A 15,213-nucleotide genomic window follows, 5' to 3' on the forward strand; every position below is an offset into this window, starting at 1 on the left:
AAAGATGAAAAGCACCACTAGGCCAGACTCTTTTCTTTCTAAGTGGTCTTAGGAACCTAAGTGTGATTCCATTCTATCCTATTCAAGTCCAGAAGATCCATTAATCCAGCTACTCTTGTAACATACCTTAAGACTGAGTCATAAAAAAGCAAGTAGAAGGAGGAACTACCCACTTTTTGCATTACGTGTTTTCCAGGGACTTGAGCTGGAAGGAATAAAATAGCATTTAGGCACCTAAATCCACTTACACACCTAATAAATAGAACAGAATCTGGTCCTCAGTGTATTTGAAAATACATGTACTCCAATTTGCAACTTTACATGCCTAAATATGTTTTAAAAATCTGCCCTTTAGCAACTTTGTAATTGTCGAAGATGATGGTAAATTTTAAAAAGTGGCTAAAGGCTATAGGAGCCTCAGTTCTACCTGAAAACTGGTGAGGCATTTTAGAAGCTTAATGCTTGTTGACAATCAATAGGATTTAATCTCCTATAGCTCAGATTTTTAAAGGTATTGAGGTGCACAAAGATGCAAACAGGAATACAGTGAAAAGCTCCCTGGACACTTCATGCCCGGGGATTCCATTTGGGAATGGCCAATGAAAATTGCCTTTACACTGGGAAATTTATTGCTGATGTGAATCTGGCAGAGCTGGCTCCTGTGTCATCTACCTGCTTCTGCTCAAGCTTAGGGGTGGGCTACCTGAGGAGAGAGGGCACAGTGTGCATAGCTGAAGGCAACAAGGAGCACAGTTGTGCCATGCTAATTCTTCCAGGCTTAAGATCCTTTGGAGTCCTAAGGGCAGTGATACAGCTTACAGCAAACCCCTCAGATAGTAGCATAACTTGGGCACTAGCTTTGGGTGTCAATTCAGAGAGGATGCCAGAAACGCAGGCCCCAGGAGCCTGTGCTGCTGCAACAGCCTGTGTTGGGAGCTTGTGCCAAGGCAGAAGTGGCCCATGCTGGCATTGCTGCAGCCTTCACGAGGAGATAAGCACTCCCTCCCAACACTGCCCTGGGCACCAAAATTTAAAGTTACACCTGTGGCCCCACATGATCTAACTAATGCTGGTGTTGGGCTGGCACTGCATCAGGAAGCCATAACTAGTTCCCTGATAGACCTGTGTTGACCAGAACCTAGATGCAGGAAAGAACAGGGCCCAATGTGTATTTTGTTTCTACTTAGTCATACCAGGAAATGTACACGATTCAGAACTTCACTCGGAACAATGCTTGTTGCTAATGTCTCGTTACATGAGGGTTGTTAAATGAACATCTAGCAGTTGCCCAGTTACAGTACAGTAGCTCTGCAGTATCAAGTGAAGAGAATAAAGATATATGTAGAATCAGAATGGGTTATTGAAAATACTAGAGAAATATTTTAACGTTAATTTTGAAAACTTGAGGTAAAACTGTTATAGGTAATAAACATTTTACAATGCTTAGTAGCTTCTGTTACTGGGCCTGTCTTAAGCGACACCAGCAAACATCATTACAGCTGTTTCACGTATCCAAATGTTTATCTAAAAGAAAAAAAATCCAGTATCAAACTATTGTCTCTGTTTCCTAAATTGACCCTTTCAACTTTGGAATAGAAGCTGGTGCCAGAAAGTGCCTCCGAAGTGATTACCTTTCATCTGGAGTATCCAGAGAGAATTTAAGAAAAACATAAACAACAATGGAAATTAAAATATCCCTCAATTTTAGGAAAATAAAGAAGTGTTTAAATTTCAGATTTTAATTTTGATGTAAGCTAGTCATACAGCTCTGAGAAATTGATTTTGTTTTCATGAATGAGCCTTTTTTGGCAGCTGAAATGCAGAGATTGTTTTAGCTCCCTCTGCGGTATCATGAACACTGGCTGCCATTCCTGAAACTGAACAAGGTGAAAACAGGTGTAACAGAAGGAATTTTTTTTAAAAAGGGGTGGCTAGGGGAAAGCAGACCTTTCTTCAGAGGTTCTTGGGGACAGAAAAAGGAGGGGAGTTTATGTAATTTTTTATCATCTTCTCCATCTTATCTTTTGGGAGTGGGGGAAGGGTAAGAGAAACCCATCAACCTGAATGGGAGTGTTTCCAGGTGTACGTAGGGAGAGGAGACAGAGAAGAAGGGTTTAGTAGAGTCCGCATCCACGCAGGTTGTTGGCAATGATAACATCTGTCACTGCATCGAAGACGAACTGGATGTTGTTGGTGTCAGTGGCACAGGTGATGTGTGTGTAGATCTCCTTGTTGGGGGACTTGTTCTTGCTTTCATACTGAGACTGGATGTAAGCCACAGCCTCTGTGAAAGAGTTAGGGCCTAAAAGAGAATCCAGAAAGATTGGGGAAAGCACATTAATACAATTCTGAACACCGGGCTTGAATCAGTTTTTACTGAAGACATGGACATTTATTAGCATTTTGGACAAATATGGTTGGCTTTTTACTGGCCTGTTGGGCTTCCTAAGCAATATTCAAAACAATCTATGCCACTGACTCCCTGAGTAAAGATAAGTGGAGCTACACTGGTACAAAACTGGAGCTGATGCCACTGTGGGATTCCACTGTGTGATCCCAGATACGCTTTTGTATATTATAGTGTACTGAGGTAAAATGTATGGGCAGTCAGTGATGTAGAGGATGAGGACACTAATCATTAAGTTCATTCTGAAGAAGGAAGTAGAAGGAATTCTATGCAATGTTGTCAAAAAACAGTGATTGCACAGGAAAGGGGACAGGCTGTTCATCTTCAGAGTGTTCAAAGCTTGGTGGAAAGACATGGTGGTCTGTTTTTACAAACATTTTTACTCATGTTTATGAGAAAATCATCCCCTCTTTTTGACCAGTGTTATAGTTTGTCATTTTATTTTCCAATATTCATGAAAATAGTTGTTGACATTTCAGATGTAAAAAAAAAAGGGACAGATTTTTCACAACACATTTCACGTGCAATCTGAAACTTGTTCACAAACAGATTTCCTGTTTTCATTCAAATCTAGTGGCTGTTCCATGTCACTGCAGCAGTCACCTTTTTGGTGACAGTACAGCTCATGCTATATCAAGAAAATCACTAAGTGTTTACATATGTCTTTTGTATATAAAGGCTTTTAGTACATATGTGTTTATACTGATCACATTTTGTTTTAAAAAGTTCAGCAGGGGGGCAGCATGTAAATGTCCCATTTTCCTTTTTATTTATTTATATTTTCCAGGCCAGATTCCAGGGTAGATAATTCATTCCACTTCCACACAATCCCATTTGGTCAGGCCATGTGCCTAGGTTCTTAATATTTGTCTGGAACTGACAATCTCTGTAAAGCAGGGGTGCTCAGCATCTGGCCCGTGGGCCAGATCCAGCCCACACAGCCATGTAACCTGGACCTCAGAACTCTTCACAGGTCCAAAAACTTGGCGGCAGAGGAGTGGGACAGTCTTAATTGCTGCTCTCCTGCTGCCAAATTTCTGGACCTGTGGGGAGCCCCACTGGCTGGATAGCAGGGCTCTGCATGTGTGTTGCCTCAGTCCTGTACATCTGGAATCTACTCTGTGTAGGAGATCCAGGAATCTACTCTGTGTAGGATCTCGCCTGTGGACTGGCCCCCATGCCACTCCTTTGTCCCTTGGGTCCAGAAGATTGAGTACCACTGCTGTTAAAGTGTTTTCATCTGTTAAGTCCTGGAGGTGACTACATTTTACTGCTGGTGGCATGTGATTTTTCTAGTGAAGAATTCCAGGGTCCTCGTGGGTTGAAGTTGAGCCATTATTACACATTATTTCTAAATAAATAAACATTATTATATATTTTCAGAGAAAGTCCTGTATGTGGCTGACTTTTTTTAAAGTAGAGTCTAAAGCTCTTATTCAACTGAGCACTTAAGCACATGTTCATGCCCATTTTTGTTGTCAGTGGAAATTAAGCCTGTGCTTGCTGACAAATGTGTGCTTAAATAAAATGCTTAATAGGGACCTGTTTCTACCCTAGGGGCTCAATACACATTACAGGGATTCAACTCCCATATTATTTGTTTGTCATGCTAGTATGACTACAAGGGATTTTTTATGAAGGGAAAATTTGTCGGCACGCTGCTTGTCAGCGTAAGGATTTAATCATCGGATTCCCACTGAGAGCAATGGAGGATCAATAACTCTGACTCATAGTAAAGTGCACTCCTGTGATTCTGATACTGCTTTGCTAAGTATTGTGCATTAGTTAAAAGCCTAGGTAAATTAAGGAGAAAGAAATGTATGGCGCTTTAGCATAAAAAGGCACCTTTGTGGATGTATTCTTGTAACAGTTCTATGTCAGTCAGCAGAAATAATTGTCACTTGATACTGATACTTCATTTTATTAAAAGCATTTTGTGTAACCAACTTTATCTTAAAAGCCTTCTGTATGATTTATAGGCTTATCAATTATTCCTTTTGAATTCTAGTGCAACTCTCCATATCATGTTGCTTTTCCACAATGCCAGCTTCCTGGGATTCCTGTGCTAGTTCACCTTCTCTAGCATTTGCTCCCACTGAAATCTCATCTTGGCAATGGAGGCCCTGTTGCGCAAATGGTTCTGCATGAATTAACTTCAAGCTTAGGGTTAAATTCCAAAGTTAAAAAAAAAAAGTGCTTAAAATTAAACTCTGAATGGCTGAACCAGAGACTGAAAGAGTCTCATGTGAAGGTGGGCTCTTACATGTTGGTTCCTTCTTTTACTTGCTCCCAATAAAGTCAATGAAAAGGCTTCCACTGAGTTTAGAGGCAGTTAGAACAAGATGGCAGATTATTGACTAAAACTGCATGGTTATCCTTATGGTTTTTCATATTCTTCTCTCTTTCTAAAAAAAACAAAGCCTCCAAGACCAAGCCTGGGTAGGAGTTATTTCTCTTTGCACATTGACTGCTGTGTTTGCCTGCACATTGAACACGTGACTGATCCTAATTGTGTCCTGCAACAGCACTATTGTGCACTGTTTTGGCAACACAAAGCAGCCCAGAAGTTAGGCGATCCAGCCCTCCAAGCTTTCTTTCTTATTAGGGCAATTCCTAGATCATTCAGAACCTGTGTATTGGCTCTGATGCCCTCCACTCCTGACTGCTGATAGTGGTGCAGCAAAAGGGGAAAATAATGCATGAGTCTGAGGCTCTCCTTACATTCTGGTAGTTCCCAGTTCCAGAGTAGTGCTTTGTGACCTCTACAATTTAGAGCAGTCTGTAGGATACTCTGAATTATATAAGGCTGCCAGCTAGGCTCAGAACTGAGGGCACTGCAGAAGTGACTTAAAACTTTATGATGTGTGCAGATGTTTGTTGCATTGACCTGCGATCATGTGATTTACTTTAAGCCACATGATGATCATACATTTGGAGTGGCTGTGTGCATGTTCACTGATACTGGGAGTGAAGCCAGGAACCCAGTACAAGTAAGCTGGGGTGGGGGAAGGGCAGGTGGAATTAGGGGAGCTAGCAAGAGCCTGGGGAGGTGTCTGTCTGCAGGGGTGGAGGTCTGGGGACTAAACATAGCCCCCTCAGGGTCAGGGGGGTAGGAAGACCTCAGCCCCAGAGCTGAGGTGAGTGGCTGCACTCTCTCAGCCCTGGGGTTGCTTTCCAAATGTGTAAAGGCGTTCACTAGATCAGGGTAACCTGTTCCCAGTCTAACTTAGTTAACGTCCTCAGGTGAATGAATTTAGATCAGGGCCACCATTTGTGCTTCATGCAACCTCTTTGAATGTCCAGACAGACAAGCACTAGACTAGTTAGGTTTATCTAAATGTAATGTCTGCACATACCCTTCTTTGTTTTTCCCTGCTTGTTTGGCTGCTGCTGATATAGCCTCTGGTATTGAATCAATGCAGTTGCATTGAGTTACCTTTAGTATGAAAGGCTGTATAGAAAAATAAATTATATTCTGTTGTAATCTGTCTACCATCTATATATCCATGTAATTAGAAATAACCATGAGAATCCCTTAAGAACAGGGTTACAGGTGAGCAACCGAAATGAAGGGTTATAAAATGTGAGCTATAAGGAAAGGCTAAAAGAACTGGGTTTGTTTAGTTTAGGAAGGGGAAAACTAAAAGGGGCATAGTAAGTTTGCAAATATAATTTATTTAAAAGGATGCTGATCAGCTGTTTTCCATGCTTACCATCAGTAGGAGAAGTAGTTATTGACTTAATTTGCACTAAGTAATATAGATTAGATAATAAGGAAACTTTTTAACTATGAGAATAATTAAACACTTGAATAAGTTAACTAGGGAGACTGGAGAATTCTGTCACTAAGGACAGTTAAGAACAGGTAAAACATACATCTGTCAAGCATAGTTTCGGTATATCTGATTTTGCCTCAGACCGGGGGGATGGACTAGATGACCTCTTGAGGTTCCTTCTGGCCTACATTTCTAGGCAACTTCATTAATTCCACAACAGGCCTACACATTCATTCACACTTCAGAAGTTCATTAAAATTAGCCCTCAAGGACTTTAAGTACAGAAAATCCTTTGTTGCTCTAGGTTTTCAGTTAGCAGGTAAATAGCTAAGATTTCTCCAAAAGCCTAAGCTAGAGAATCTCTTTTGAATTCAAAAGGTTCAATATTAATTTACTATTCAGCACAGAAAAAAAAATGATGGATCACTCGTCCATTTATAGTGGGAATCAAGTGGTCAGGTACAGGAAACTATGGTTAATAATCTGTTGGCATGCCCAGAAATATGACACTCTTGATAGACCTAGTTCACAACTACATTTATTGCCAAAGCAGACTGCCTTTATGTCCGACAGTTTGATTCATCCAGATATCTCTGGTAAGATTAAATAATTCAGTATGATAAATAGTTATTTTAAAGCTGTCTCAGACTCTAAATGAGGGTTTCTGGAAGACTGGGAGATGCATCATGGAGCAGTAGATGGAACCTACCAACTTTGTAAGATGAAACATTTTAATTGCCAGCTAGTCAGATATGAGACAGCCAGCCCAGGGGAAAGTGGGGCCTCTTGTGCACTGCTCTGTTGTGGCACCTGTGGTCTGATTTTTCAAGATAACTTATTTTCCATTTCATCTCTGAGGGGCAAGCACATCCTTACCAAACTTCTACTTCCAATCTGATGACCACTATTACAGCTGTCCTACTGAAGATTGAATTAGGGACTGCAGAACTAAAGAGTTGATCTGCTATGGCTTTACCTAGAGGATTTGTAGTCTTTGGGTGGTGGTTGCAACAGCTAATATCCCCTGTTGGTTGACACAGGGGACACATAACACAGTTGCCACCGGGCTAAAACAGCAGCAACTTTCTACATAGTGCTTGGAAGCTAATAAATCAATATGGTAGTATGTGAAGAGGGTAAAATGGAGTGTTTTCTTGCTTTATCCTGATTAGGTTTTACTTGATCATGGTCTGTCACTTGATTTTCCATATTGCCTTCCTACCAAATTATAGTGACTTTCTTAAATGTAAAAACTCTACTGAATTTTCTCTGCTGAACCACAATACTCATTAAGGTTCTGTCACTTTGTGACAAACACCCCAGCTTCTTCAAACTTATGCCAAATTGCCCCAGCTACCAGCAATGATGACATTATACCATGCCAAGCTCATTTAGTTCTTGATCTTGCTGCTGAAAGTCAGCTAGTGGCACCCATGCTGATGATTTAGTAATGGTGGCCATGTATCTTTGTCAGCCAATGGGAGGTCTGTCTACTGCCTTCATGCAAAGAAAACTTTCACAGAAGTCTCAGGGAGTTTCAGCTAAGGGTTGCAGGCTTGAAACATCTGTTCTCTTAGTTTGAGACATACCTTGGACCAGGATAAAGGAGGCACTGTATCCTATTACCCCAAGCCCCACACACTTTTTCAAGCAATATTGTGCCCATGAGTTTCAAAAATTCCATAAATTTCTCATTACCTGTGTACTCAGGAAAGCAGATTGTCAATGCAGATTTCTTAATTTTCTCCTCAAAAATGTCCTTCTTGTTTAGAAAGAGGATGATGGATGTGTCTGTGAACCATTTGTTGTTACAGATACTGTCAAACAGCTTCAGTGATTCATGCATGCGGTTCTGCAACACAAAGGAGAGGACACGTCAGGACAAAGATAGTGACTATGTGATATTCAACATGTAGGGCAATCTAAAATAACTAAATTAAAGAGGGAAAAAAAGAAAAAATCTACAGTATATGTAATAAATGTATGTATACATACAGGTGAGCATATACATACACAGATGCAATCCCTATGATAATTATGTACAGTTAGTAACATAACAGCATTTAACTGTATAAGAGCTGTTTATTTTGACTAGCATGTAGTTTAAAGGTTATCAGCTCATATAAATCATCATGCACCATGCATGTATGGGGAAACTACTTCTGCCCTTCAGTCAGATCTATGTGTTGGTGTAGGTCATGCAGATTTTCTAAAATGTTCTCATTACATTTTTCCCCTTCTTTTGTGTGTGGCACACAATTGGTTGGACACATTAACCAAGGACTGGTGAGTTCCTTGAATTAATCCAGAGTTGGAAGCAGGCAGTAAGTGACAACTTCTTGGCAATGACCTTGCTGTGACCTTTGCTTCATTTTTGTTATTTTGTTTAGTGTGGTTTTTGTAGGGCTTTTTTAGTGTGATTTTATTTGAAGATGGCTTGACAAAAAGCATTTAGCAAAGAAAAAAAGAAAAGAGAAAACCATAATGGAAGGGACCTACAAACAACCAGACTACTAGTTAGCAGACTAACCCAACAGTGTTAGCTCATGCCTCATGGAAGAACATTAGCTTGTTTGCCAATAAAAGAGTCACAAGTTCAAACACGCATGCTGGTAGAAGGCAGTGTGTTTTGGTTATAAATCATGCAGTAAATGACAAAAAGAGAGGAAATGGATAAGACAAAAGAAATTTAAGGTATTGGTTAGGAAGTTGCAAAGTCTGCCACGTTGTCTATGGTGGTAGAAAGAGCTCACAGCAAAGTCAACCAGTAGTGTCATGGTCCACTGCTGCTTTCAACTCTTAACTTGTTTTTTCTTGGTTCAAGAGAAGCTTCATACCTGCCAAATTTGGTGGGTCTCTCAAAATCTCATTTTTTGGCCTTTGTTTGGTTAGATAAGGTCAGACGGCCGAGGAAAAGTTGTGAAGGTGCTGAGGCTTGGTGATGTTTGGAGCAAGAGGCCGAAGCTGGAGCGCGCACGCCGGTTGCGTGGCCGCCTCCCAACCAGGAACGGGATAGCAGAGAGAGCAGGCATAATGAGGATGAAGCACACCCAAAGAGTCATGGGATTATCAAAGGCAAATGAGGTTACAGACCAGACTGCTTTCTTGGTTTTCGTCATTGGCAGCACCTCGGATAGTGCATCCCAGTCCCACTCACACTCATACAAGACTAGCAGACGTTAAAATGAACGCAGGCAATAAGCGAGAAAGAGAAGTGCTACATACTTCTAATCTGTTAGATCCTTTCAGTGGTGGATGTGGCCCAGCCCACCTGTATGACTTGTACAGTGTGCAAACAGGGAGCTTCTTCCATTCCCTGGCACTACTTGCACATCCTTCCTGCTGAGTCATGTGCAAGTATTGATTGCATGAAAAGCCCCATATTCTCTTTATTAGCACTTTCCTTTATACTGATGTGCTTTAATTTTAATCAAATGTTTTATTTAAATTTAAAAAAAAAAATATGCAGACTAAAATGCTTGAGCTTCCAATTGGCTTGGTTGTGAAATAAAGTATTTCAATGCCATTCCATACATTGCTGATCAGAATCTGCAGATTTCATTAAATTGAATTACTTCCCTCTCTCCCATGTATGACAAGGATAACATGGCTACAAGCTTAATAATTCTCTTGGATTCTCAAAGATGTTAGGATTTTGTGGTTTAGTGGTAGAATCAAAAGTGTAACCCTGTGAAAACCTTAAAAGATTTTTTTCAGATGTCTCCTGGCTTTCAAAGACCCTTTGTGATGGGAAAAGGAGAAAGCAAAGGATGAAAAGACACACAAATATGTTTTAGTCATTTTTAACTGAAGTCCCTCACAAAATATTTTCTGTACCATTCCTTGTCATTTGTTTTGGTTAAAGGCAGATGTATACACAGCAAGGAGTCAGCACTGCTTCTTGGATTACCTTAATAACAACTTTTGTTATACTGTAACCAGAGACCTTAAATTGTGGAATGTTATAATACTTACCATTCTCTTCATCACATTACAATATAATGAAACAACAATCAGAATAGGTTCAAAGACAGGTTTTTAGGAAGTACAAGAATTGCAATATAATGAACACTGCAGTGTTGCTTTATAAACAGACTAGAGACATTATCAGGCAGACTTTTTGCCAGAGCATTGTCATTTATCCATTACAGCCACAATGTTGAAGGACCCCATGAAAATCCTATGGTTTCTTTTTCAGTTTTATACATTTTCATTAAAACCTGCAAGGAAATCATCATCTTTCCCCCAGTAACAGTCATTTGTCATTCAGCTTTCAGCATAATATGCATACATCAGGAAAAATTAAATAAAAGCAAGTAGAAAATAGTAGTTATAATAATGTTATGTTGATCTTCTCAAATTCCAGTACCAAGATCTGAGATCTCACCAAACCCCAAGGACAGATGAGAGTCATCTAGTGTCTCACGGCATCCTTTTCCTGACTATATAAATGGGTGAATGTTGCCAATATTCTGTTGCCCTCCTCCTGCTGTTACCCAGGAGCAAATGACAGACCTGTCATTCTTTGGTTTAAAAACAAACCAACCCTCCACCTCAGTGCCAGAGGAGAAAAAAAGAAACATTCTGAAAGAGAAAGGGACCAACCAAATTTCTCTGAACAATGTGCAAAGTGGACAATGAAAGAACTAAAGTGGAAAGTCCTCTAGATGGTCTACAGCAATAGGATAGAGGCAAGGGTCTCCCCCATCTAGATTTTTATTTCCATGGTGTAAAACTGAAGGCAGGTAAATTACATTATTTTCATTGAAGATCTGTTGTGAATTAGTACATAGACTATAATGAGTCATGCTGTTTAGGTGGGTATTTAACTGAACAGTAACTGGACTAACAAACTTAAACCCACAGGGAAATCCATGTTATCTCCTGTATTCTTTTCTCTCTCAAGATGTCATATATTTAACAGTCTTTTGTAGGAGACTTCAATCTATCTAAAAGTTTTTCCATAGGCAGCAGAACTCCTTTCCTGTTTGGAGGATTACGTGACTTCTCTTCAGGGACATATACAGGGTAAAATGAAAGACACTAAGGACAAAATTTCTGTTGACTTCAGTGGGGCCAGGCTTTTACCCATAGCATCCACACTGCTCTTTGTTACAGTGATTAGGATAAACAGAATAGCTCTGACCCAGAACTGGAGAACCTTTATGGTTCTATCTGTGTGTTGATATGGCTTTCCTCCCTGAGATTTTCCATTTCTTTTTCCAGATTATGTCGAGAGCTGAATGCATTTTGCTGGAGAAAGAAGGACAGATGTCTAGGATTTCTCTTCTGTTTTTCTCCTGCTACCAGATCTCAAGTACCGTTCTTTGTGGTAACTCATTCTTCAGGTCAAGCAGGGTTGGCTGAGGATCTCCTTACATCCTGTCATGCTCCTGACTTATCCAAAACTGAAGAATGGATTTTATATTCTCTCAGAATGTGCACTGCTCCTATACTGGCTTTTTAAAGGCATATTTGGTACCATTGAGTATACCTAGCATGTATCAATAATGGCCATATGTAGCTATGTATATATTTTGCACTTTTCCCACATAAATTACTTTCTGTTTTTGCAACCATCATAATCCATTATTGTACTTGATTTGAGGTACATTGGTAAATCATTATTAGCAGGAATATTGGAACATTTTGATTTTTAAGGATAATAGCTTCCAATCCTAAATCCATTCATTGAACCAATGCTCCTAAACATACTTTATTATCCTAATAAAATGAAAACATAATGACAGGACACTAGAAGAAGAAGACCCTAATGAAAGAAGCAGCTATACCAACACAGAAGGAAACCATCTGACCCTAATAGTCAGAAGTGGAATTTTCTCTCCCCTTTTGAGTACACACATATGGGCATACAGATAGACACAAAAATCACTTAGAGGTGCATTTGGTTGTCATTGTGAAAACATACCCATGTCACTTATTGCTGTGTGGAGTAAACAGTTTTTTTACAGAGTGCACATAAAAATAAAAACTATAGTTAGGGGGTTTTAGAACAGTGACAAACTCTCAACCCACCACAAAATAGAACTGTTAACTGCTGCAAAATAGCTAGAGTCAATTCAGCCTTTTTGCTCCTGGCAATGTGCAGACTATTGTCTGAGTGCTAAGGACCCACACTATAGTACACTGCCACAAAAACTGGTCACCTTTTTACCCCATTCTAGTTTCATGTTCTATAGATCCTTGGACTTGTTTTTTACTTCTAAGGAATTAAGTTTTTCACTTCTGCAATGCAATTTCCATTGGACAGTTATAGCCTGGAGAACTATGTCACTCAGCAAATGCCAGTTTTGAAAGGCCCAAAGCTAATGCCTACCTAAGGGTCAATGGCACAATATTATAACTGGATATAACTGGATGGTACATATCCAGTAACATGGACATCAACAATATCTTTAAGTGTCACCTCAATATAAACATAGCAAATATTGTATTTTCTCATGTACATCACCCCAAATAAGATATGCACCTTGTTTCTGAAAGACAGAATGAAGAAGAAAAAGTTCTTTCCTTGAAAATGCTGGTAAGTAGCAGTATATAACTGAGTAGCAGCAGCTGGGGAGCCCAGGATGCTTGTTATGCTGCTCTCTGTGGAGCAGGTACCAAGTTGCTTTCATTCCTTTGCATCCTGCTCCCTCCCCACATATGCTGCAGAAACTGAAATTACCATATTTCCTTGCTTATAATGTGCACCATGATTTTGAGCATTTGATTTTTTTGGAGGGGAAAAGGTACATACTATATAAAAAAATATGGTACTGTACTTCTAGAGATGGAAAAATGGATGTGGGATGATTTCATGCCCTTGTCTTGTGAAGGCTGAAACAGCTCTTGAACTGCCACATTTGAGAGAAGAAAACTTTACTGTTCAATGACATTTAATGAATTGTTTCATTTACTGTGTATTGTTAAATAATAACAATAACCCCATTCCTGACTAGGTGGAGGTATATTACTCACAATAGGCAGCTGTGTGTGACCCATCTGATGACCCGGAGGAAAGTTTTTTGTCAGTTATTTAGGTAGATCTAGGGGAAAACATGGATACTATTTTAATTTGGCTTTAAAGTTTCTCCCTATAGGAAATATATGAAAGCAATGGCAAATTCTGACATTCCTCTCTCCACACCATTCATCCTTCTGCTCTGGCTATACAACAAGTTCAGCACCTTACACAGCCAGGCCCGAGGCTACAGTACCATATGAGTAAAATTTCTGATTCCTGCCGACTTCTAAAAGAGGAAACTGGAAGTTGTGACTGCCTGGATTCATATGGTTTAGCTGTTCTGTTTGGCAAAGCTTAGATTGTTTGTTGAATGCAGGCCTTGAAATCTCATGAGCACAACTTTCTTCTGAGATTATTAGTTCAGGATAATATGGAAAATTAGCATTTCTCCTACTGTTTTTGCATGGCTGTTCCTAGCTGAAAACCATAATTTGAAGTGTCACACTTTACTAGTTTTTATTAAGAAATGATTTCAAACACTAAAGCATATTCTATGTGCTGCAATTATAGAAATCAGTGCTGTGCCTTTTAAAGCAAAGGAGATACGTTGCTATAAATCAGGATTATCCAACTGGTGGCCTGTAGGCCACATGTGGCCCCAAGGGGTTAAACTGTGTTCCCCCCTACCCCCTCAGTTACTGGCTCAGGCTCCCCCTTTCTCCTCCCACTTCCACTGCCTGGGGTCAGGGTGGCCTACAGTGACCTGGAGCTGAGGGACTGTGGCTAGCGGGGAGAAGGGAACCTAGGGGCCCTGGGCTGTGCAGCTTAACGGCATTGCTATAAACAGTTTCTGTTTCTTCTGAACTTCAAGCAAGGCTTCCATTTTTGCAGGTGGGGGAGGGAATTTGGATCAGTGCTTATTGAACTGGTTCATTTTGTCAGCCTTTGAGTGGATGGACTAATATGAATAATTTGGGTGCAGACTTTTTCCCCTGAAGAGACTGTCCAATAGAATCAGCCTAACTTGAAGGCTGCCTGAAATTTCTAGTCTGCTGAGATACCCTCCCCTCCAGGTGCCCCTGCTTCAAACAACTTGTAAACTAGTAGAGCACAAGTGAAGGATATCCAAAGTTTGTTTTAGATTTAAATGCTATCTAGAGGGTTGCCATTTAGCCTGGCTCAAATCAGTCCTTGAGCCCTTTTATCTGGTCCCAGCAACAGTCTTTCTCTGGGCTCAGAAACACAAACTGTAAAAGCCTGGGCTACTCTTCTGCCTCCCAGAGCTCAGGTAAAAGCAAACAATCCACATGAACACATCTGTAGCGTGTGGCCAGCAACACAAACTTCAAAGCACTGGGTTAATTTTCCACACAGCTCCAAAATAAACACTCCTAGCCAGGGTCAATTCTTACCCTTGGGTCTTCAGTTGAAGAGTCCTTCCTCTTTATGCAAACCTTCTCCCCCTCTCAATACTCCTCCTCTTCACTTCCTCTTCCCATCTCCTTTTATTTTTGGGTCAGCCAATCAATTTCCCCTCATTACTGATCAGCTGAGGCAGCTATGGCCGCTTAGGCAGATGGCCTATTACCAGCTGGCTAATTGCTCCAGGCTGCTAGCTAGCAGCCTGTTACATACCCCTCCCTCCAAGAGTGGAGCCTGAGGTAAATTCTTCCATTTCTTCTTTCTCTCCCTCCCCTTCTCTGGAGAAGTTCACATTTCCAGGGACAGTTCCTGTATGGTGGCATATTTCAAAGTTGAATGGCTGCAGATCAAGGTACCAATGTGTTAGTTGAGAATTTGTCTCCCCCATGGTATGTAGCCATTTTAATTCATAGTTTCATAGTTTCATAGATTAAGGGTCGGAAGGGACCTAGTAGATCTTCTAGCCCGACCCCCCGCCAGGGCGGGAGAACAACAAAAACCCCAAAAACAAGAAACGGGACTCAAATGAGTCCAGCCAGGTAGGCATCCAGCCTCTTCTTAAAGACCCCCAGGGTAGGGGCTAGCACCACTTCCCCTGGAAGTTGGTTCCAGCTCCTAGCCACCCTAACTGTGAAGTAGTT

General features: G+C 40.5%; 1 protein-coding gene across 1 annotated transcript in view; it reads right to left on the reverse strand.

The window, feature by feature from the left end:
• Window positions 1–1,153: 1,153 nt before the first annotated feature.
• The window catches only part of GNAO1 (G protein subunit alpha o1), a 399,516-nt gene continuing 385,456 nt past the window's right edge, over window positions 1,154–15,213 (reverse strand). Inside the window, exons 7-8 of the mRNA XM_019505783.1 lie at window positions 7,882–8,035; window positions 1,154–2,302 (exon numbers count right to left, since the gene is read on the reverse strand). Of these exons, the coding sequence (XP_019361328.1) occupies window positions 2,115–2,302; window positions 7,882–8,035 (342 nt within the window). The 3' untranslated portion in view covers window positions 1,154–2,114. The remainder of the gene's footprint in view (window positions 2,303–7,881; window positions 8,036–15,213) is intronic.

The sequence above is a fragment of the Gavialis gangeticus genome, unplaced genomic scaffold (genome assembly GCF_001723915.1).
Source record: "Gavialis gangeticus isolate Ggan-Ray unplaced genomic scaffold, GavGan_comp1, whole genome shotgun sequence".
Classification (NCBI taxonomy): domain Eukaryota; kingdom Metazoa; phylum Chordata; order Crocodylia; family Gavialidae; genus Gavialis; species Gavialis gangeticus.